The sequence below is a fragment of the Catharus ustulatus genome, chromosome 22, assembly GCF_009819885.2.
Source record: "Catharus ustulatus isolate bCatUst1 chromosome 22, bCatUst1.pri.v2, whole genome shotgun sequence".
In the NCBI taxonomy this organism is placed as follows: domain Eukaryota; kingdom Metazoa; phylum Chordata; class Aves; order Passeriformes; family Turdidae; genus Catharus; species Catharus ustulatus.
Genome location: NC_046242.1, coordinates 8,152,432 through 8,175,401, shown reverse-complemented (window position 1 = coordinate 8,175,401; position 22,970 = coordinate 8,152,432). Strand labels below are relative to the sequence as shown.

General features: G+C 40.9%; 1 protein-coding gene across 2 annotated transcripts in view; it reads right to left on the bottom strand.

The window, feature by feature from the left end:
* Positions 1 to 22,970, bottom strand: part of GTF2I (general transcription factor IIi) — an 85,911-nt gene that overhangs the window by 27,446 nt on the left and 35,495 nt on the right. For both annotated transcript variants that reach the window (XM_042779897.1, XM_033078016.1), the window contains exons 14-25: positions 19,363 to 19,425; positions 17,560 to 17,664; positions 13,959 to 14,027; positions 12,159 to 12,266; positions 10,526 to 10,588; positions 9,690 to 9,800; positions 7,804 to 7,866; positions 5,976 to 6,080; positions 4,745 to 4,807; positions 4,048 to 4,158; positions 2,730 to 2,792; positions 257 to 370 (exon numbers count right to left, since the gene is read on the bottom strand). In XM_042779897.1, coding sequence (XP_042635831.1) covers positions 257 to 370; positions 2,730 to 2,792; positions 4,048 to 4,158; positions 4,745 to 4,807; positions 5,976 to 6,080; positions 7,804 to 7,866; positions 9,690 to 9,800; positions 10,526 to 10,588; positions 12,159 to 12,266; positions 13,959 to 14,027; positions 17,560 to 17,664; positions 19,363 to 19,425 — 1,038 coding nt within the window. The remainder of the gene's footprint in view (positions 1 to 256; positions 371 to 2,729; positions 2,793 to 4,047; positions 4,159 to 4,744; positions 4,808 to 5,975; positions 6,081 to 7,803; positions 7,867 to 9,689; positions 9,801 to 10,525; positions 10,589 to 12,158; positions 12,267 to 13,958; positions 14,028 to 17,559; positions 17,665 to 19,362; positions 19,426 to 22,970) is intronic.

Genomic DNA, 22,970 nt, shown 5'->3' with positions numbered 1-22,970 from the left:
ACTGCAGAATGATGGACACGGACAAAATTTTAAACCAAACACTCCATTACTCTGTACTTAAAAAAACATTATCAAAGAAAAATAACAGAGGTAGTCTATGATAATGATGATACAGCTGCAATGAACCTACACAGAGCCCATGGCTATTAATTGAAGGCTGGCATGGCACATGTATCACTCCTGCAGAAAAAAATTAACCAAACCCTTTTCATTTAAAAAAGATAGGAGATCAAATTATCTTTAATTATCATCTTACCAGAATTGATCTCTCTAGCTGTCTTTCTCCCAGGGTTGTCAGATTCGGTAGCAGACTCAGAGTTATTCAGTTGCACACCAGAGGGTACGTACTCATAATCATCACCATCATCAGCTTTAAGAAAGAAAAAAAAAACAAAGAAAAAAAAAATCAAAAAAGTGTTTTTTATCCAGGGACATGGTGTGCAGCATTGGAATGCCTTTGAATTTAAAACACTAATAGAAATGAGGAACTGTGTTTATCAGGGCACTAATTTTTGCTATCTATAACTTACCTGAATAACTCCTGAAAGCTCCTGCTCTTACCTGTGAAGGAACAACTTGTTCCTTCAAATGGGCCTGTACAAAGCATAAGATAGACAAGATAGCAAAAAAAAAAAAAAAAAAACCCAAATGGCTTAGTACTTCCTAAGGAAAAAAAACATGGTCTTCTAAAACCTGGCTGCACGTCACATGTTGGTAAAACAACAATGCAACAGCAAAAGGAATAACAAAATAAATTGTGCAGACAGGGACTACAGTAATTTCACGACTATAAGGCGCACCGGACTATAAGGCGCACCTCTGGGAGTAGGCAAATTTTGCAACTTAGTCCATATATAAGGCGCACCAGACTGTAAGGTGCACCGTTTTTTTGCAGCGAGGATCCGCACACAACAAAGTAACAAATTAGTAATGGAATCGCGCGGTTGCGGGGTTTACTGCCAGGCGCTCAATTTGCAAACATTTTTCACAGATTGATGTAGCCTTTAAATGCAGCCCCAGGCGCCCTCCACGTGCTGCAGGCCTCAGCACTCCTGACAGCCCCCGGCACCGGTTAGTGCGGCTCAGGGTTGCAGCGGTCCGGGGCGGCTCAGGGCTGCCGTGGCACGGCTGTGGCTCGCGCTTCTGGGTTGGCTCAGGGTGGCCGCAGCTCCCAGCTGCCAGGGCCGCCTGCGGCCACATCCTTCCCCGTGTGGCTCCTGCCGGCTGTGGCCGCCTGCTACTGCCCTCCCTCGTGACTTGGCGCTGCCATGGCACCACCCCCGCATCGTGGCTCGCAATTCCAGGTTGGCAAATTTCTGAACTTTGCCCATATATAAGGCGCACCAGACTATAAGGCGCGTTTCCGGGTTCGGGCCAAAATTTTAGTCAAAAGGGTGCGCCTTATAGTTGTGAAATTACTATACTTTGTTTTTAATCTAACTGGAAGTAATATCATCCCACCAGCACATCTCAAAAGACTGTACCAAAGTTTTGTCTACATGACCTCAAATGTCCCTAAACTCACTTCCAAAGCAGTGAAAAACTAATGGGGGCCAATGAAATTCATCAAACAGGCCAAATCTGCCTTGAACACACACACAACTGGACAGAACAGTAAACCTAGCAATCTGTCAGAGAGCTGCACTTAGTCACTCACTTCCCAATCCATCCCTATCTCCCTTATGGCTCTGAGCTTTTTAGACACCCCAGATACCAATACCTCCAACCTCTGAGAAAACAAATGGTTAGAGCAGACAAAGAAAACTAATTTCACATACAGAAAAACATGCAACCACAGACCAATGGTATAGTTTGCTTAGAAGGAATATTATCTCAAATCCACATATCTTGTAGCTATACAGCTCCGTTATACTCTGTCAGGGGAAACCTTCTCAGACCACTTTTAATTTTTTAGTAAAGTCCTTTATATATATATACAGAACTTAATGATTCTTCTCATATAAATGCTTCCATTAATGTAATATTGGACTTATTTCCATGCTACAATGAAAAATGGTGAAGGTGATGCCAGAAGTGTCCACTTTATCCCAAATACCCTGCCTACTTTCTAAATTGATGATTGGGTGCTCTTAATCTAATTTCACAAGCAAGCACTGCAAAAGCCAATCTCAGCAGGGTTTTAAAGCAGTTACAGCACACTCATTCACAAATACAAGAAACACAAATGACCTCCTACCAAGATCCTAGCATGAGAACAGCAGGGACACTGATCAGAAGCTTTACAGACATGTAGATGACACAGGGAGGTGCTACATGCACAGGTTTGTATCTCATAGTTATCCATATCAGACACAAACCTTGAGGCTTCACTTACAACAACTTCAACACAGCTTTTCTGTTCTGGTTCCATTCTTCCCAGAAGCCAGTGCTAACTACAAATGCTACACATATAACTACAATGTGTTCATAATGCAGTGTGTTGTGCAGAATAAATCAATGTGAGAACATCTGTTCATTTCAATGAGTATTTTTCATTGCCATCACTTGAAAAATACACAAAAGATACAAACTGCTGTCTGGCATCCTTTCAAAACCAGCCCAGTAAGTCCAATATGCTTCAGTACATTGTGGTTTACACCCAGCACTGCACAATCCAAACTACACTCAAGAATTCTCTTCATTCAGTACCAAATAGTGTAGGGTATGGAAGCTAAATTTTAGATATAAGAATGGTCAACCAGCTGAAATCAATGACCAGAAGAACTGACCTTCAACAATGACCTCAAGCACAGGCCTCTCATTTATATCTGAGAAGTCATGATAGGAGGAATCTGAAAGAGAAAAAACAGAACTGATGAGTGATTGACACGGACAACATTTTCAACCAAAGACTTTATGCCTTTGCATTTAAACCAACATTGTCAAACAAGGCCCTTGCATTCACAATATGCAACAAAAACAGAAGCAAAGATTTCTTACCATGAGCCTTTCAGCAATTCCACACAAAGGCAAGGAGGTAAGGGTTACACTGGCTAAACTGCACCTGCAGCTGTGCAGAGCTGGTGCTATGACAGAAAGCAATTCTATGCTCTTGGATTTGTAGGGTTAATACAATCATATGTATTTTCACCTCTGTTATCCAGGATTACGGAAAATATAGACAAGGACAAGAAGGAGCACTGCTGCTAGTAAATCCTGCCTTGAAAAGCACATGACTCAGGCTGGAGAGCCACCTGCCCACAGCAAAGCCAGCTGGACACTGATCTGCCTTTCACATCCCATAAAACCATTAAACTGTGGGAGATGAGCACCTTACAAATGCCTTTTCATGATTTCAATAAATGACAACTCCCATCACAATTTGCTTATAGAAGCAAACCCCACAGTGGTGTGATTTGGGAGATAAAAAGCAAAATAAAACAAAAATCACAAAAGCCAACTTGGTGGAAATATGACAAGTGAATGCCTGGAGAAGATGTACAATTTCAATTAGGAGACATATTTCCAAATATTTCTGTGAAAAAATATCCAATGATGATAGTTTATCCTCACTAAAAACATTTCACATCTCAAATGCTCTAACTGTATTTCCACATCTCTTCCTTCACTGCCCTCAGAACTCTGGGCCTGCCTTCAAAAATATAAAGGAAATAACATATTCCTGACTGCACAGAAGCCTAGACCAGGAGACAGATTCATGTGTCCGCAAACCAAAATACACCACAGAATTAAGGAGATGTACAGGACTGCAAAAAATCACAGGTAAAGCATCTTTAACCACAGTACACTGAAGTGCATGGATGAGTTTCTCTGCAGAACCCATAAGTGATCATGCAAAAACACACAGGAGGAAAATCCTGTTCTTACCTATGCATCTATTTACATTGTCACATCAAATGACAAGGTTCAACAGAGGTAGCCTATGATCTATGATGATGATTGCACTGCTGCAATGAACCTACACAGAGCCCAAGGCTTTTAAATGAAGGCTGAACTAACATGTCTCACTCCTGCAGCACAAAATGAACCAAAACCTTTTCATGAAACCAACTTGATAGAAAACATATTATTTAATTATCATCTTACCAGAACCGAACTCTTCTGTTTTTATTCTCCCTTTATCGGCTGCTTCAATATCTGACTCGGTGCTATTCAGTCTCGTGTCAGAGGGGAGGTTGTCATCATCATCATCATCAGCTTTAAGAAAGAAAAAAACCCCAAAACTGCATTTTTCTCTAGGGAACTTGAGTGCAACACTGGAACTGCTGTGAATTTCAAACTCTAATAGATGTAAGGAACTGTGCGTATCAGGGCGCCAAATTTTGCAACAAACTACTTACCTGAGTAACTTTTGAAAGCTCCTGCTCTCACCTGTGAAGGAACAATTTGCTCCTTCAAACAGGCCTGTGCAAAGCACAAGACAGCAAAAAAACCAAGCTGCTTCTGTACTTCCTAAGGAAAACACCACTGTCTTCTGAAACCTGGCTGCACATCACATGTTGGTAAAACAACGGTGCAACAGCAATCCATCCCAGAAGCCAGTGCTAACTACAAATGTTACATATAACTCCAGTGTCTTTATAAAGCAATGTGTACTCCAGAATGAATCAATGGTACAACGTGTGCTTAGTTCAATGAATATTTTTCATTACCAACGCATGAAAAATATACAAAAGATACCCACAAAATTCGCTTTTTTCAGTGCCAAACTGCAGGCTTTGGAAACAACATTTTGGAAATACAAGTACCCAAACAGCTGAAATCAATGACCAGAGGAACTGACCTTCAACAGTAACCTCAAGCTCAGGTCTCTCACTTATATCTGAGAACTCATGATGGGAGGAATCTGAAAGGGAAAAACAAAACTTCTGAGTGATGGACACAGACAAGATTTTCAACCAAACACTCCATGCCTTTGCATTTAAACCAATGTTGTCGAAGACGCCCCTTGCACTCACAGTATGCAACAAAAAAAGAAGCAAAGATTTGTTACCATGAGCCTTTCAGCAATTCCACACAAAGGCAAGGAGGTGAGGGTTACACTGGCTAAACTGCACGTGCAGCTGTGCAGCTATGACAGAAAGCAATTCCATGCTCTTGGCTTTACAGGGTTAATACAATCATAAGAATTTTCATTCTCTTACCCATGATTTGTGAAAATATAAACAAAGGCTGCATGTTCCCCATATTATACATTTTTTTACCATGTCTACACACTCATGGTTACTGCACTGTGATGATTTCCAAAACAGACTGTAAGGCTAACAGTGAAACATGGGAAGGAAATTCATTATTACATTGCTTTTATTGGGGCACTGTGCACCCACAAGACAAGCAGGATGAGCCCATCAACACTGGGTGTGAGAAAGAGCAATTGATACTGAACTGCAGCACAGCTAAAGCAAGTGAAGCTAATTGCATCAGAAATTCTATCAAAATGTAGTAGCAGTGCATGAAGGAACACATTTCAGTTATTCTGGCTGAGTAAAGCTGTGCTTGTGCATTTTGAAGACAATCTCCTTTCAGATCCCTCTATGCTGACTATGGTATCACTTTGGGAACAAATCTGGAGAAATCTTCTTTTCAAAGGTTTCTCTTCAGACATTCAGCTTTATTGACTGGGACACATTACAGGAGTATATTTGAACTATGTCAAATACATCATCCAGTTCATGGAAAACTCTCTCATGTTTTCATCTAGTTCCAAGTGAGTGCTGGCTAGATAAGTAGGAAATGCAAAGTACTACAAAAGGAAAGGATTAGGATTTGTTTTACTAGACATGGACATAAAGTATGTATTCTTAGATGTGTGTCTATTTGCATTGTCACATCAAATAACAAGAAACAACAGAGTAGCCTGTGATGATTGTACTGCTGCTCTTCACCTACACAGAGCCCATGGGTCTTAAATTAAGGATGGTACTAACATATCTAGCTCCTGCAGCACAAAATTAACCACAACCTTTTCATAAAAAAAACGTGAGAGATGAAATCATCTTTAATTTTCATCTCACCAAAACTGAACTCTTCTGCACTTCTTCTGACAGTATTGGCAGCTTCATCAGCAGACTCAGTGTTCTTCAGGTTCTTGGTCGCATGTAGGTTGCCATCATCATCATCTTTAAGAGAGAGAAAGAAAAAAATGTTGGGTTGTTTTTGTTTTTGTTTTTTTAATCCAGGAACTCCTGTGCAACAAGGGAAATGCCAGAATTACAAAACCCTAATAGAAATCAGCAACTGTGCTTATCAGGGCACTACATTTTGCAAAAATTACTTACATGAGTAATTTCTGAAAGCTCCTCTTCTTACCTGTGAAGGAACAACTTGTTCCTTCAGACAGGCCTGTGCAAAGCACAAGACAGCAAAAAGCAAACCTGCTTATGTACTTCTTAAGGAAAACATCACTGTCTTCAGAAACCTGGCTGCATATCACATGATGGTAAAACAACAATGGAACAAGAAAAGGAATCACAAAATAAATGGTGCAGATAGGGACTACTTTTTTATCTAACTGGAAGTAATATCATCTCATTAGCACATCTCAAAATACAGCACCAAGTTTTGTCTTGAAGAGCTCAAATGTCCCTAAATTCACTTCCAAAGCAGTGAAAAACTAATGGGGGCCAATGACATTCATCAAACAGGTCAACTCTGCCTTGAACACACACACAACTGGACAGACAGGAGAACAGCAAACCTAGCAATCTGTCAGAGAGCTGCTACTTAGCCACTCACTTCCCAATCCATCCCTATCTCCCTTATGGCACTGAGCTTTTTAGACACCCCAGATACCAACACCTCCAACCTCTGAGAAAAGTAATAGTTGGAGCAGACAAAGAAGACTGATTTCACATACAGAAAAATATGTACCAACAGAACAATGGTATGGTTTACTTAGTAAGAATATCATCACAAATTCACATATCTTGTAGCTATACAGTTCTGTTATACTCAGTTAGGGAAAATCTTCTCAGACAACTTTTAATTTTGTGGTAAAGGCCTTTATATATATGCACAGAACTTAATGATTCTTCTCATATAAATGCTTCTATTAATGTAATATTAGAGTTATTTCCATGCTGCAATGTAAAATAGTGAAAGTAATGCCAGAAGTGTCCACTTTATCCCAAATACCCCGCCTGCTTTCTAAATTACTGATTGGGTACTCTTAATCTAATTCCACAAGCAAGCACTGCAAAAGCCAATCTCAGCAGGGTTTTAAAGCAGTTACAGCACACTCATTCACAAATACAAGAAACACAAATGACCTCATACCAAGATCCTAGCATGAGAACAGCAGGGACACTGATCAGCAGCTTCACAGACATTTAGATGACAAAGGGAGGTGCTACATGCACAGGTTTGTATCTCATAGTTATCGATATCAGACATGAACCTTGAGGCTTCACTTACACCACTGGCAACACAGCCTTTCTGTTCTGCTACCATCCTTCCCAGAAGCCAGTGATGACTACAAATATCACACATACAACTACAGTGAGTTTGTAAAGCAATGTGCTCTCCACAATGAATCAATGGTACAACATCTGGTGCATTCAATGAATATTTTTCATTACCATTACCATCGCTTGAAAAATATGCAAAAGATACAAACTGTTGTCTGGCATCATTTCAAAACCAGCCCAGTAAGTCCAATATGCTCCAGTATATTGTGGTTTGCTAACACATCCCCACCAGGCACATTTACCAAACAGTGCACAATCCAAACTACACTCAACACTGGTACACAATTCTTTCAGTGCCTACGTAGTGAAGGTTATGGAAACCACAATTTGGATATAAATATAAAAACCCCCAATGAACTGAAATCAATGAACTGACCTTCAAGGGTGACCTCAACCTCAGGTTTCTCACTTGGTCCTGAGAACTCATGATGAGAGAAATCTGAAAGCAAAAAACAGAACTGCTGATTGATTGTCATGGACAGCATTTTCAACTAAACGCTCCATGGCTTTGCATTTAAACCAACATTGCCAAAGAAGCCCCTTGCACTCACAGCAGGCAACAAAAAGAGAAGCAAAGATTTGTTACCATGAGCCTTTCAGCAATTCCACACAAAGGCAAGGAGGTGAGGGTTACACTGGCTAAACTGCACGTGCAGCTGTGCAGAGCTGGTGCTATGACAGAAAGCAATTCCATGTTCTTGGCTTTGTAGGGTTAATACAATCATAAGAATTTTCATCTCTCTTACCCACGATTACTGAAAATATAAACAAAGGCTGCATGTTCCCCCTATTATACATTTTTTTTACCATGTCTACACACTCATGGTTACTGCACTGTGATGATTTCCAAAACAGGCTGTAAGGCCAACAGTGAAACATGGGAGGGAAATTCATGATCACATTGCTTTTGTTGGGGCACTGTGCACCCACAAGACAAGCAGGATGAGCCCATCAACACTGGGTGTGAGAAAGAGCAATTGATACTGAACTGCAGCACAGCTAAAGCAAGTGAAGCTAATTGCATCAGAAATTCTATCAAAATGTAGTAGCAGTGCATGAAGAAACACATTTCAGTTATTCTGGCTGAGTAAAGCTGTGCTTGTGCATTTTGAAGACAATCTCCTTTCAGATCCCTCTATGCTGACTATGGTATCACTTTGGGAACAAATCTGGAGAAATCTTTTCAAAGGTTTCTCTTCACTTGATGTGTGTGGTGTATAGCAGACATTCAGCTTTATCGACTGGGACACATTAACAGGTGTATATTTGAACTATGTCAAATACATCATCCAGTTCATGGAAAACTCATGTTTCCTTCTAGTTCCAAGTGAGTAGATAAGTAGGAAAAGCAAAGTACTACAAAGGGAAAGGATTAGGATTTGTTTTACTAGACATGAACGTAAGCAGAAGATAAAGTATGGTCATAAAAATGCCTGTCACATCAACTGACTGCTAAGAACCATGTTGAGAGAATTAAATAAGAGTAAAACCAATTAAAAATACACAGCATTTTTTGAAATTTAAGAAGAGCCACAACACTAAAAGATGGCCCACCTAGTCCAGCACCAAATCCCTCAGAAACACTCACAGTTAAGGGACTCATGCAAAAAACTCAAAGCAGATTGCAACAAAGTTCTGGAAGAAAATTCCCAGATGCCTGGAGAAGATGTACAATTTCAATTAGGAGACATCTTGCCAAATATTTCTGTGAAAAAATATCCAATGATAATAGTTTATCCTCACTAAAAACATTTCACATCTCAAATGCTCTAACTTCTCTTCCTTCACTGCCCTCAGAACTCTGGGCCTGCCTTCAAAAATATAAAGGAAATAACATATTCCTGACTGCACAGAAGCCTAGACCAGGAGACAGATTCATGTGTCCGCAAACCAAAATACACCACAGAATTAAGGAGATGTACAGGACTGCAAAAAATCACAGGTAAAGCATCTTTAACCACAGTACACTGAAGTGCATGGATGAGTTTCTCTGCAGAACCCGTAAGTGATCATGCAAAAACACACAGGAGGAAAATCCTGTTCTTACCTATGCATCTATTTACGTTGTCACATCAAATGACAAGATACAACAGAGGTAGCCTATGATCTAGGATGATGATTGCACTGCTGCAATGAACCTACACAGAGCCCAAGGCTCTTAAATGAACACTGAACATGTCTCACTCCTGCAGCACAAAATAAACCAAAACATTTTCATGAAACAAACCTGGGAGATAAAATTATATTTAATATTTATCTTACCAGAACTGATCTCTTCTGCTTGATTTCTCCCAGTACTGTCAGCTTCATTAGCAGATTGGTTGATACTCAGTCTCATGTCAGGAAGTAGGTTGTCATCATCATGAGCAGCAGCTTTTAGAAAGAAGAAAAGAAAAAAACAATCTCCATTTTGTCACAGGAAGTTGTGTGCAACACTGGAACTGCTGTGAATTTCAAACTCTAATAGATGTAAGGATCTGTGCTTATCAGGGCGCCAAATTTTTGCAACAAACTACTTACCTGAGTAACTTTTGAAAGCTCCTGCTCTCACCTGTGAAGGAACAATTTGCTCCTTCAAACAGGCCTGTGCAAAGCACAAGACAGCAAAAAAACCAAGCTGCTTCTGTACTTCCTAAGGAAAACACCACTGTCTTCTGAAACCTGGCTGCATATCACATGTTGGTAAAACAACGGTGTAACAGCAATCCATCCCAGAAGCCAGTGCTAACTACAAATGTTACATATAACTCCAGTGTGTTTATAAAGCAATCTGCTCTCCAGAATGAATCAATGTTAGAACATCTGGTGCACTCAATGACTATTTTTCATTACCAGAGTTTGAGGTATAGGAAAAAGCTACAATTTGCTGTGTGGCATCATTTCAAAACCAGCCAACATAGTCCTATATGCTTCAGGGTATTGTGGTTTTCTGATACTTCCCCACCAGCCTCATTTACCAAGCAGTGCAAAATCGAAACTGCACTCAACACTAGGCACATAATTCTCTTCTTTCATTGTCAAGTATTGCAGGATTTCAAAACCACTTTTGAGACATAAAACCACCCAACCAACTGAAATCAATGACCAGAGGAACTGACCTTCAACAGTAACCTCAAGCCGAGGTCTCTCACTCATCTCAGAGAAGTCATGTGGGGAGGAATCTGAAACCAAAAAACATCACTGCTGAGTGATGGACAGAGACAACATTTTCAACCAAACACTCCATGCCTTTGCATTTAAACCAACATTGTCACAGCAGGTGACAAAAACAGAAGCAAAGATTTGTTACCATGAGCCTTTGAGCAAACTGCACGTGCAGCTGTGCACAGCTGGTGCTATGACAGAAAGCAATTCCATGCTCTTGGCTTTACAGGGTTAATACAATCATAAGTATTTTCACCTCTCTTACCCAGGATTACTGAAAAGATAAACAAATGTTGAGTGTCTCCATACTTTATATAAACATTTTTTTTATCATCTGTACAGACTCATGGTGATGATTTCCAAAACAGGCTGTAAGGCCATCAGTAAAACATGGGAGGGAAATTCAGGATCACATTGCTTTTGTTGGGCCACTGTGCACCCACAAGCAGGATGAGCCAATCAACACTGGGTGTGAGAAAGAGCAATTGATACTGAACTGTAGCACAGTTAATAAACAGAAGCTAATTGCATCAGAAATTCTGTAAGTTCTTCAATATCCCTCATCACGAGGATTTCTGCTGAATTTCATGGAATGGTACCATTAACTATGGTGATAGCCACCTTCAGAGCTAAACTAATGGGATTTGCAAGAAGGAGCACTGCTGCTAGCAAAACCTGCCTTGAAAATCACATGACTCAGGCTAGAGAGTCACCTGTTCACAGCAAAGCCGGCTGGACACTGATCTGCCTTTCACATCCCATAAAACCACTAATCTTTGGGTGATGAGCACCTTACAAACGCCTTGCATGACATAAAAACAATGATGACTCCAATTTATAGCAGCAAGCCCCACAGTGCTGTGATTTGGGAGATTAAAAGCAAAACAAAACAAAAATCACAAAAGCCAACTTGGTGGAAGTATGACAAGAGAATGCCTGGACAAGATGTACAATTTCAATTAGGAGACATCTTTCCAAATATTTCTGTGAAAAAATGACCAAAGATGATAGTTTATCCTCTCTAAAAACATTTCACATCTCAAATGCTCTAACTGTATTTCCACATCTCTTCCTTCGCTGCCCTCAGAATTCTGGGCCTGCCTTCAAAAATATAAAGGAAATAACATATTCCTGACTGCACAGAACCTTATAAATGCAGACAGATTAATGTGTCCACAAACCAAACCATACCAAACCAAATCAAAGTCAAATCAATCCAAACCACACCACATCCTAGAATAAAGGACAGGCACAGAATAGCAAAAAATCTGAGGCAGTTTCAGCTAGAGTACACTGAAGTGCATGGAGGAATTTCTGCACAGCACCCGCCACAAAAGGGATCATGAAAGAACACAAGATGAAAACACTTGAAATTCCTCTGCAAATATTTACATTGTCAAATTAATAACAAAAAATAACAGAGATAGCCTGCAATGATGATTGTACTGCTGCAGTGCAGCTACACATAGCCCATGGCTCTTAAATGAAGGATGGCACAAACATGTCTCACTCCTGCAGCACAAAAATATCCAAACATTTTCATGAATCAAAGTAGGGATATAAAATCGGTTTTAATGTTCATCTTACGTAAATTGAACTCTTTTCCTTTTCTTGTCCCAGTATTGGAAGCTCGCTTAGATCTCTTGTTCCTCCGTCTCCTGCTAGGGGGCAGGTACTCATCATCATCATCATCATCTTTAAGAAACAAAACAAAAAATCACTGTTCATTTGTCCAGAGACCTTGTGTGCAGCACTGGAACAGCAGTGAAGTAAGAAAACTCTAACAGAAATAAGGAATTGTGCTCATCAGGACATCAAAGTTTGAAACACATTACGTACCGGAGTAAATTTAGAAAGCTCCTGTTCTTACCTGTGAAGGAACAACTTATTCCTTCAAATGGGCCTGTGCAAAGCACAAGATAGAAAAAAATAACCAAAGAACTGCTTCTGTACTTCCTAAGGGAAACACTGTTGTCTTCTGAAACATGGCTGCACATCATATGATGGTAAAATGACCATGCAACAGCAAAAGGAATCACAAAATAAATTGTGCAAATAGAAACTACCTTTTTTATCTACTGGAATTAAAATCATCCCACTAGCACATCTCAAAACATAGTACCTTAATAATGTCTTGAAGAGATCAAATATTCTAGACTCACTTCCAAAGAAGGGTAAAACTAATGGGTGCCAGTGAAATTCATCAAACAGGTCAACTCTGCCTTAAACACACACACAACTGGACAGACAGGAGAACAGCAAACCTAGCAATCTGTCAGAGAGCTGCTACTTAGCCACTCACTTCCCAATCCATCCCTATCTCCCTTATGGTTTTGAGATTTTTAGACATCCCAGACACCAATACCTCCAACCTCTGAGAAAACAAATGGTTAGACCAGACAAATTCACATACAGAAAAACATGCAACCACAGAACCAAAGGGTATGGTTTACATAGCAAGAATATTATCACATATTAACATATTCTGTTATACTCTGTCAGGGGAAGCCTTTTCAGACCACTTTTAATTTTGTGGAAAAGGCCTTTACACATGCACAGAACTTAATGACTTCTCACACATAAATGTTTCTGTGGAGGTAATGCTGAAGCTCTTTCCATGCTGCAATTGTAAAATGGTGAAGGTAATGCCAGAACTGTCCAATTTGTCCCAAATACCCTGCCTACTTTCTAAACTGCTGATTGGGTGCTCTTAATCTAATTTCACAAGCAAGCACTGCAAAAGCCAATCTCAGCAGGGTTTTAAAGCAGTTACAGCACACTCATTCACAAATACAAGAAACACAAATGACCTCATACCAAGATCCTTGCATGAGAACAGCAGGGACACTGATCAGCAGCTTCACAGACATGTAGATGACACAGGGAGGTGCTACATGCACAGGTTTGTATCTCATAGTTATCGATATCAGACATGAACCTTGAGGCTTCACTTACACCACTGGCAACACAGCCTTTCTGTTCTGCTACCATCCTTCCCAGAAGTCAGTGCTAACTACAAATGTCACACATATAACTACAGTGAGTTTGTAAAGCAATGTGCTCTCCACAATGAATCAATGGTAGAACATCTGGTCCATTCCATGAGAATTATCCACTACCAACACTACAGAAATATGCAAAAGATGCAATTTGCTGTCTGGTATCATTTAAAAAGCAACACAATAAATCCCATGTGCTTCAGTGTATTCTGGATTTCTAATACTTCCCCCAATCAGGTTCGTTTACCAGGCATTTCACAACCCAAACTACAGTCCACACTGGCACACAATTCTCTTCTTTCAGTGCCCAAGTAATGCAGGCTATGGAAGACACACTTTAGATATAAGAATGGTCAACCAGGTGAAATCAATGACCAGAGGAACTGACCTTCACTAGTGACTTCAGGCTCAGAATCCGAACTTGATTCTGATGAGTCATGCCCGGAGGAATCTGATTCTGAAAGGGAAAAACAGAACTGCTGAGTGATGGACACAGACAACATTTTCAACCAAACACTCCATGCCTTTGCATTTAAACCAACATTGTCAAAGACGCCCCTTGCACTCACAGCAGGCAACAAAAACAGAAGCAAAGATTTGTCACCATCAGCCTTTGAGCAATTCCACACAAAGGCAAGGAGGTGAGGGTTACACTGGATAAACTGCACGTGCAGCTGTGCACAGCTGGCGCTATGACAGAAAGCAATTCCATGTTTCTCAAACGTGATTTTGTTCCCTTTAGAAAAATTTCTTCTGACACACATAACCTCAACCTCCTGATTGCTGACTTTCCATCACACTGTGTTGCCCACTCTTCCAGTCTCATTAAGACCATCTCAGACACCTTCACCAGCTACAGCTGACCTGGGGGATTATGGCAGACACCCCATAATTTTGCCAATTCCCTTTTCATCATCTTGCCAAGGTTACTGGAGTAGAAAAACACTGAAAACCCCCAGTGACACAGACCAAAACGGACAAACTCCGATGGTTTTCTTTGAAGGAAACAATCACACATGCAAATCTGCATCACCAACTGCAGATTTCAGACAAACTTCTGGAAGAGCTTGAATTGCCTCTTCTGTGTAGTTCTTTACTAATACACAGATTAAACCCAAGAATCCATAAAATCCAAACATTGTCACTGATTCCTCTGTCTCACTCGCTTGTGTGACCATCAGCAACAAATAATTTAATTTTATAGAATCTAGACAAGGTTGCCTAATCTCTATGCCCATTTTAAGCACAAGTGAAATTTTAGTTAAGATTATTACCTGCAATTTTTACTCACTGACTCTAGACCTTTTCATATATACCAGCCTCCATGAATAACAGATTTTTTCAATTTTTTTTGCATAAAGGAGAAACGTTACAAAGGTAAAGCCTTGTAAAATTATGGCATAAGATTACTACTTTGGCTAAGTAGAACAGGATTATAGGAAAATGATTCAGCTGAATAAGAGGTAGAAAAACAATTTTTGTTCTCATCATGGTGTATGGCAGTTGGTTGAATTATGTTCTCTGGATGATACAAATTTCCCCAAACTTTCCACACCTGGCCCCTGCAATTTGCTGTGAATAGATAAGGTATCCTGGTTACCAAGCATGACAAATGCTTAAAGAATTCGTACCCCGTCTTATCACTTTGGAAGATAATTGGTTAGAAATTAGCTTTTGTAATTGGTTAGTTTACCTTTAAAACTTTAGCTTAGATTGGATGCTGTTTTTCTATATAACTTTCTATTGGTTATAAGTTGAATCCTTTCCTGAGGCTTTCTTTTTGGTCCCTGGTGGTATTCACCAGGACCAGAGAGTGCTAATATCATTTAGGTATCTCTCAGAAAGCTCACATTTAGCCAGTAGAGAAGACCAGAGGCCTTACTTGATGAGTTCCACAAGAATCTTTATTTCATGCAAAGGATGATCAAGCAGGTTCTCCCCAAACAAAGGAGAGACAGTCATATTTATAAGTTCAGGGAGGATTCAAACTACAGCCAATAAAAGTTTATACAAAGAACAGCATCCAATCTAAGTGAGAAGTTCTAAAGGTGAACTGACCAATTACACAAACTAATTTCTAACCAATTATCTTCCAAAGTGTTAGGAGAGTGACCAAATTCTTAAGGAATTTGGCTCAGCCTTGGTATCTAGGATACCTTATCTATTATAGCAAGTTCCAGGGGCCAGGGGAAGATGGCTTTGGAGGAATTGTATCATGAACACTTTCCAAACCTATAAATATGGCTGTCTCCCCTTTGTCTATCGGGATTCTTCACTGGACTTCCTTCACAATGAGACAAAGACTCTTGTGGAACAATCTTGCAAGGCCCTGGTCTCTCTCTGCTGGCTGCTGGGCTGCTGGGAGAGCTCACTGATTGATATATCAGTACTCTCATGTTCTGGTGGCAAAGAACTACCAGAGGGAAGCAGTTCGCAGTGTTCTTCATGATTTAAAACATGTAACTGATAATCACCTAACTGCTAAGACAGGTCAGTTTTTAACAACAAAGCCACTCTCCTCTGCACCTGCCTGGAAGCCCTGGGTCACTTCAGATCCTCATCTCACACAATTCACCAAAGCAAGTTGCAACTTTCCAGACTTTCCTTACAGAAACTTGTGAAGAACAAGAGATCTAAGAAAAAGGTGTGTGAGAGAACCTTAGTCTGACTCAAAAGGGCACACTCACCATCTCTACTATAAAATTCTAGTCCAGACCAAGAGAGAGGCAGAGTCTCTGCCATTTCCTATCACACTTCCCCCTCCTCACACTCCCTCTTCACACTCAGGTATAAAGCACAGGGCATTATCCTGAGCAAAATAAACTACTCATATTTCTCTTCTCCAGTGAGTTCAGTCAATACTACAGCCAGCACATGGAACCTCATTCTCCCTAATCAGGATAATTGCTGCTGAATTTCATGGAATGGTACCCTTGACTATGGTGATAGCCACCTTCAGAGCTAAACTAGTGGGATTTGTAAGAAGGAGCACTGCTGCTAGCAAAACCTGCCTTGAAAAGCACATGACTCAGGCTGGAGAGCCACCTGCTCACAGCAAAGCCGGCTGGACACTCATCTGCCTTTCACATCCCATCAAACCACTAAACTCTAGGTGATTAGCATCTTACAAATGCTTTTCATGATTTAAAACAATGATAACTCCCATCACAATTTGCTTATAGCAGCAAGCCTCACAGTGCTGTGATTTGGGCGACTGAAAGTAAAGCTAAACAAAAATCACAAAAGCCAACTTGGTGGAAATATGAAAAGAGAATGGCTGGAGAAGATGTACAGTTTCAATTAGGTGACATCTTTCCAAATATCTCTGTGAAAAAATAACCAATGTTATTAATTTATCCTCACAGAATACATTTCACATCTTAAATGTTCTAACTGTATTTCCACATCTGTTTCTTCACTGCCATTAGAAGTCTGGTGGCTGCCTTTAAAAATATAAAGGAAAAACATATTCCTGACTGCACAGAACCTTATAAATGCAGACAGATTAATGTGTCCACAAACCAAACCAAACCAAACCAATCCAAACCACAGAATAAAGGAGAGGTATAGGATGGAAAAAAATTCCAGACAAAGCATCTTTAGTCAGAGTAAACTAAAGTGCACAGATGAGTTTCTATTCTCTGAAGAACCCGCAACAAAAGGCATCATGAAAGAACACAAGAGGAAAATCCTAACTTTCGTTGTGGTTATTTATGTTGTCATGTCAACCAATAGAAAACAGAGGTACTCTATGATGATGATTACACTGCTGCAATACATTTACACAGAGCCCTTGGCTCTTGAATGAAAATCCAAAAATGCCCTATATATTTTATTTTTTTAGCTTCTCTCATTTTTTCAAAAGGGTTCTAAGTACTGATGTGACAGTTATTTTGCGACCATTCCGGATTTTTTTGAAGCACAAAATTACCCAGAACCTTCTCATAAAATAAAGCAGGGAAATAAAATAATTTTAATTTCCATCTTACCAGAATGAAACGATTTTGCTTCTCTTCTAAGAGTAGTGGCAGCATCATTAGCTGACTTCATGGTCTTCAGTCTCTTGTCTGGGGGTGGATAGTCATCGTCATCATCTTTAAGAAAAAAAAAAATTAAAACTGTTTCTTTGTCCAGGGAAGACGTGTAAAACCCAAAATGCTTTGAAATACAAAAATCAAAAAAAAATGGGGAACTGTGGTTAACAGGGCACTGAATTTTGCATCAAATTACTTACCTGAGCAACTTTAGAAAGCTCCTGCTCTTACCTGTGAAGGAACAACTTGTTCCTTCAAACAGGGCTGTGCAAAGCACAAGATAGCAAAAAAATAAACCTCCTTCTGTACTTCATAAGGAAACAACATGGTCACCTGAAACCTGGTTTCACTTCACATGTTGATAAAATGAACATGCAACAGCAAAAGGAATCACAAAATAAATTGTGCAAATAGAAACTACCTTTTTTATCTAACTGGAAGTAATATCATCCTACTAGCACATCTCAAAACACAGTACCTAAGATTTGTCTTGAATATCTCAAATGTCCCTAAATTCACTTCCAAAGCAGTGAAAAACTAATGGGGGCCCAATGAAATTCATCAAACAGGTCAACTCTGCCTTGAACACACACACAACTGGACAGACAGGAGAACAGCAAACCTAGCAATCTGTCAGAGAGCTGCTACTTAGCCACTCACTTCCCAATCCATCCCTATCTCCCTTATGGCTCTGAGCTTTTTAGACACCCCAGATACCAATACCTCCAACCTCTGAGAAAACAAATGGTTGGAGCAGACAAAGAGAACTAATTTCACATACAGAAAAACATGCAACCACAGACCAATGGTATGGTTTGCTTAGCAAGAATATTATCACATATTGACATATTTTGTACCTATACAGTTCTGTTATACTCTGTCAGGGGAAGCCTTTTCAGACCACTTTTAATTTTGTGATAAGGACCTTTACATATGCACAGAACTTAATGACTTCTCTCACATAAATGTTTCTGTGGAGGTAATGTTGAAGCTCTTTCCATGCTGCAGTGTAAAATGGTGAAGGTGATGCCAGAAGTGTCCACTTTATCCCAAATACCCTGCCTACTTTCTAAACTGCTGATTGGGTCCTCTTAATCTAATTTCACAAGCAAGCACTGCAAAAGCCAATCTCAGCAGGGTTTTAAAGCAGTTACAGCACACTCATTCACAAATACAAGAAACACAAATGACCTCCTACCAAGATCCTAGCATGAGAACAGCTAGCATGAGAATCAGCAGCTTCACAGACATTTAGAGGACAAAGGGAGGTGCTACATGCACAGGTTTGTATCTCATAGTTATCAATATCAGACACAAACCTTGAGGCTTCACTTACACCACTTGCAACACAGCCTTTCTGTTCTGCTACCATCGTTCCCAGAAACCAGTGCTAACTACAAACGTCACACATATAACTACAGTGAGTTTGTAAAGCAATGTGTTCTCCACAATGAATCAATGTGAGAACATCTGGTCCATTCCATGAGTATTTTTTATTGCCAATGCTTGAAAAATATGCAAAAGATACAAACTGCTGTCTGGTAGCATTTCAAAACCAGCCCAGGAAGTCCAATATACTCGAGTACATGGTGGTTTTTCAATACTTGCCCACCAGGCACATTTACCAAACAGTGCCCAATCCCAACTACCCTCAACACTGGCACACAATTCTCTTCTTTCAGTGCCTAAGTAGTGGAGGCTACGGAATCCACAATTTGGATATAAAAACACCCAATGAACTGAAATCAATGAACTGACCTTCAAGGGTGACCTCAACCTCTGGTTTCTCACTTGGTCCTGGGAACTCATGATGAGAGGAATCTGAAAGCAAAAAACATCACTGCTGAGTGATGGACACAGACAACATTTTCAACCAAACACTTTATGCCTTTGCATTTAAAACAAAATTGTCAAAGAAGCCCCTTGCACTCACAGCAGGCAACAAAAACAGAAGCAAAGATTTGTCACCATCAGCCTTTCAGCAATTCCACACAAAGGCAAGGAGGTGAGGGTTACACTGGATAAACTGCACGTGCAGCTGTGCAGAGCTGGTGCTATAACAGAAAGCAATTCCATGTTTCTCAAACGTGATTTTGTTCCCTGTAGAAAAAATTCTTCTGACACACATAACCTCAACCTCCTGATTGCTGACTTTCCATCACACTGTGCTGCCCACTCATGCAATTTCATTAAGACCATCTCAGACACCTTCACCAGCTACAGCTAACCTGGGGGATTATTGCAGACACCCCATAATTTTGCCAATTCCCTTTTCACCATCTTGCCAAGGTTACTGGAGGAGAACAACAGTGTAAAACCTTTACGATGGGGTTGGTCAGAGACAGAAATTACACGAACCCTCTGAGGGTCCTCTACAAACAGCACTAAGTTTTCTTATGGCCTTCCATTTTTATAGGGGATTTGAATTTCCTGGGGTTTGACAGGTGATTGGTGTGGATCTCAGACTTCCCAGCTCTTAGACCAGATATTTGCAGCTTCGGAAAGAACACGACTGGGTGAAGTCAATCTTAGGATTTTAATTTATCCTGTCATTATTCACCTGGAAACCTGTTTATTGAACCAGGTTAGCTGAACTGGATTTCTCACTTATGCCTGAATTATTTGCCAGATACACTCTGTGACAAAACCCTCAGTGACATAGACCAAAACGGACAAACTGTGATGGTTTTCTTTGCAGGAAACAATCACACATACAAACCTGCATCACCAGCTGTAGCTTTCACATAAACTTCTGGAAGAGCTTTAATCACCTCTTCTGTGCAGTTCTTTACTAATACACAGATTAAACACAAGGCTCCATAAAATCCAAACACTGCCACTGATACCTCTGTCTCACTCGTTGGTGTGAGCATCAGCAACAAATAATTTAATTTTACAGAATACAGACAAGGTTGCCAAATCTGTATGCCCATTTAAACCAGAAATGAAACTGAAGTTAAGACTATTACCTGCAATTTTTACCCACTACCTCTAGACCTTTGCATATATACCAGCTTCCATTTTATTCTATTCAGCAAGATCAGGTGCAACTTTCCACACCTCCCATACAGAAATTTGTTAAGAACAACAGATCTGAGAAAAAGGTGTGTGAGAGAACCTTAGTCTGACTCAAAAGGGCACACTCACCATCTCTACTATAAAATTCTAGTCCAGACCAAGAGAGAGGCTGAGTCTCTGTCATTTCCTATTACACGTCCCCTTCCTCACACTCCCTCTTCACACTCAGGTATAAAGCACAGGGCATTATCCTGAGCAAAATAAACTCCCTGGATTTCTCTTCTCCAATGAGTTCAGTCAATACTACAGCCAGCACATGGAACCTCATTCTCCCTAATCAGGATAATTGCTGCTGAATTTCATGGAATTACCCTTAACTATGGTGATAGCTACCTTCAGAGCTAAACTAGTGGGATTTGCAAGAAGGAGCACTGCTGCTAGCAAAACCTGCCTTGAAAAGCACATGACTCAGGCTGGAGAGCCACCTGCTCACAGCAAAGCCGGCTGGACACTCATCTGCCTTTCACATCCCATCAAACCACTAATCTTTGGGTGATGAGCACCCTGGAAATGCCTTTCATGATTTAAAATAATGACGAATCCCATCACAATTTTCTTATAGCAACCTCCACAGTGGTGTGATTTGGGCAACTGAAAGTAAAGCTAAACAAAAATCACAAAAGCCAACTCAGTGGAAATATTAAAAGAGAATGGCTGGAGAAGATGTACAATTTCCAATAAGGCAACATCTTTCAAATATTTATTTGAAAAAATGTCAGATGATGTTAATTTAATGTTGCATACAGGTTACACGTCATGAAATATGGGCCTTGTTACCCTTGTAAAACCATGGCTCAGGCCTGTTACTTCAGCTAAGCAGAAAAGGACCATGGCAAATTGGAGACTGAATTGGAGGTATATAACCATGATGTGCTCACTACCTGGTTTATGGTGCTTTGTTGAATTATACTTGTTGCACTTAAATGTAATGTAACTGATAATGGACTAACTGCTTAAAAAGGCCTGGTTTGGCAATAAAGGACTCTCCTTTGCACCTGCCTGGGGACTCCCCGTCACTCTACTTTGTACATCGTGCCTGAACAACGGGGAGATAAGATTAGAGTGAGGAGGAGAACTGCAGCCAAAAATGAAGCCCTGTGGACCCGGAACACTGGGATACTAGATTGCAATGAAGAGATGGACAGCGACTCAGTCAGGCAGCCCTTACACACCTGGAACACTCAGACTGCATGCAGATAGCAGAGCTCACACCCTGCTACAACAACAGGGACCTTTCTTTGCAATCCACAATCCAGCAGAGTGCAAAAGGCCTTTAAGGTTAAGTCAGCAGTGTTCGCTGGATGAAGAGCCACAGGACTGTGAGTATCCTGGGACTGGGGAGGTGTCCTGGTACCACTGGCGGAGCTTAAAAATATAGCAGCACATTTTCCACACTGGAGCAACTTTTCTTGCAGGTTAAAGAACCTTGTAACTCTTTCTTAAATGAGAGAAGCCTTCATGTTATAAAAACTCCTGCGCACAGTTGCAGAAGGGAGTGCTAAAATAGATAGTGATAATGAATCTGGGCACAGATCCGGAGAACAGATCCATGGAATGGATCCAGGGAACGGACTGATCTTCAATTTAGCACATGATATTACAGGCACTAACAAAGCCCACCCAGAGTAAGACACTCCCCATGGAGTAAGAAGCTCTCTTGGAGTAGGGTGCCCACCCCCACTATGGCTGATCTTCAGGCTACTCTGCACAGTGCCTCCCATGCAAGCAGCCTGTCAGCTGCCAGCTCCTCTCTCAGTGGTTCCTTCACCAGCTGTCCCCCAATGCCAGCTCCCCCACAGCTGTACCCCTAGCCACTGTAGGGCCCCCATGGCCTCTGTGTGGCCCTTGTCGGCCCCCTCAGTCTTCATGGCCTCTGCTCAGCCCTTGTCAGCCCCCTCAGTTCCGTTAGCATCTGCTCAGTGCTTGTTGGCCCCTCAGTCCCCACAGCCTCTGCTCAGCCCTTGTTGGCCCCCTCAGTTCTCTCAGCCTCTGCTCAGTGCTTGCTGGCCCCTCAGTCCTTTGGCCTCTGCTCGGCTCTTTTCAGCCCCCTCAGCACGCTTTCCCTGGTGAGGCCTCCCTGCATACTCTGCATCCTGCCTCCCCAACAGCAGCTGCTCTCCAGGGTGCCCCTCCTGCTGCAAAACCTCCAGTGCCCGCCCCTACAACTGCAGCTTCTTTGCTGCCCACTCCTCCCTCAGTCCTCCAACCTCCACAGCCCCCATTCACCCAGATGCAGCTGGCCCCTGACAGCCTGGAATCACAAATTACAGCACGAGGCATACCAGCCA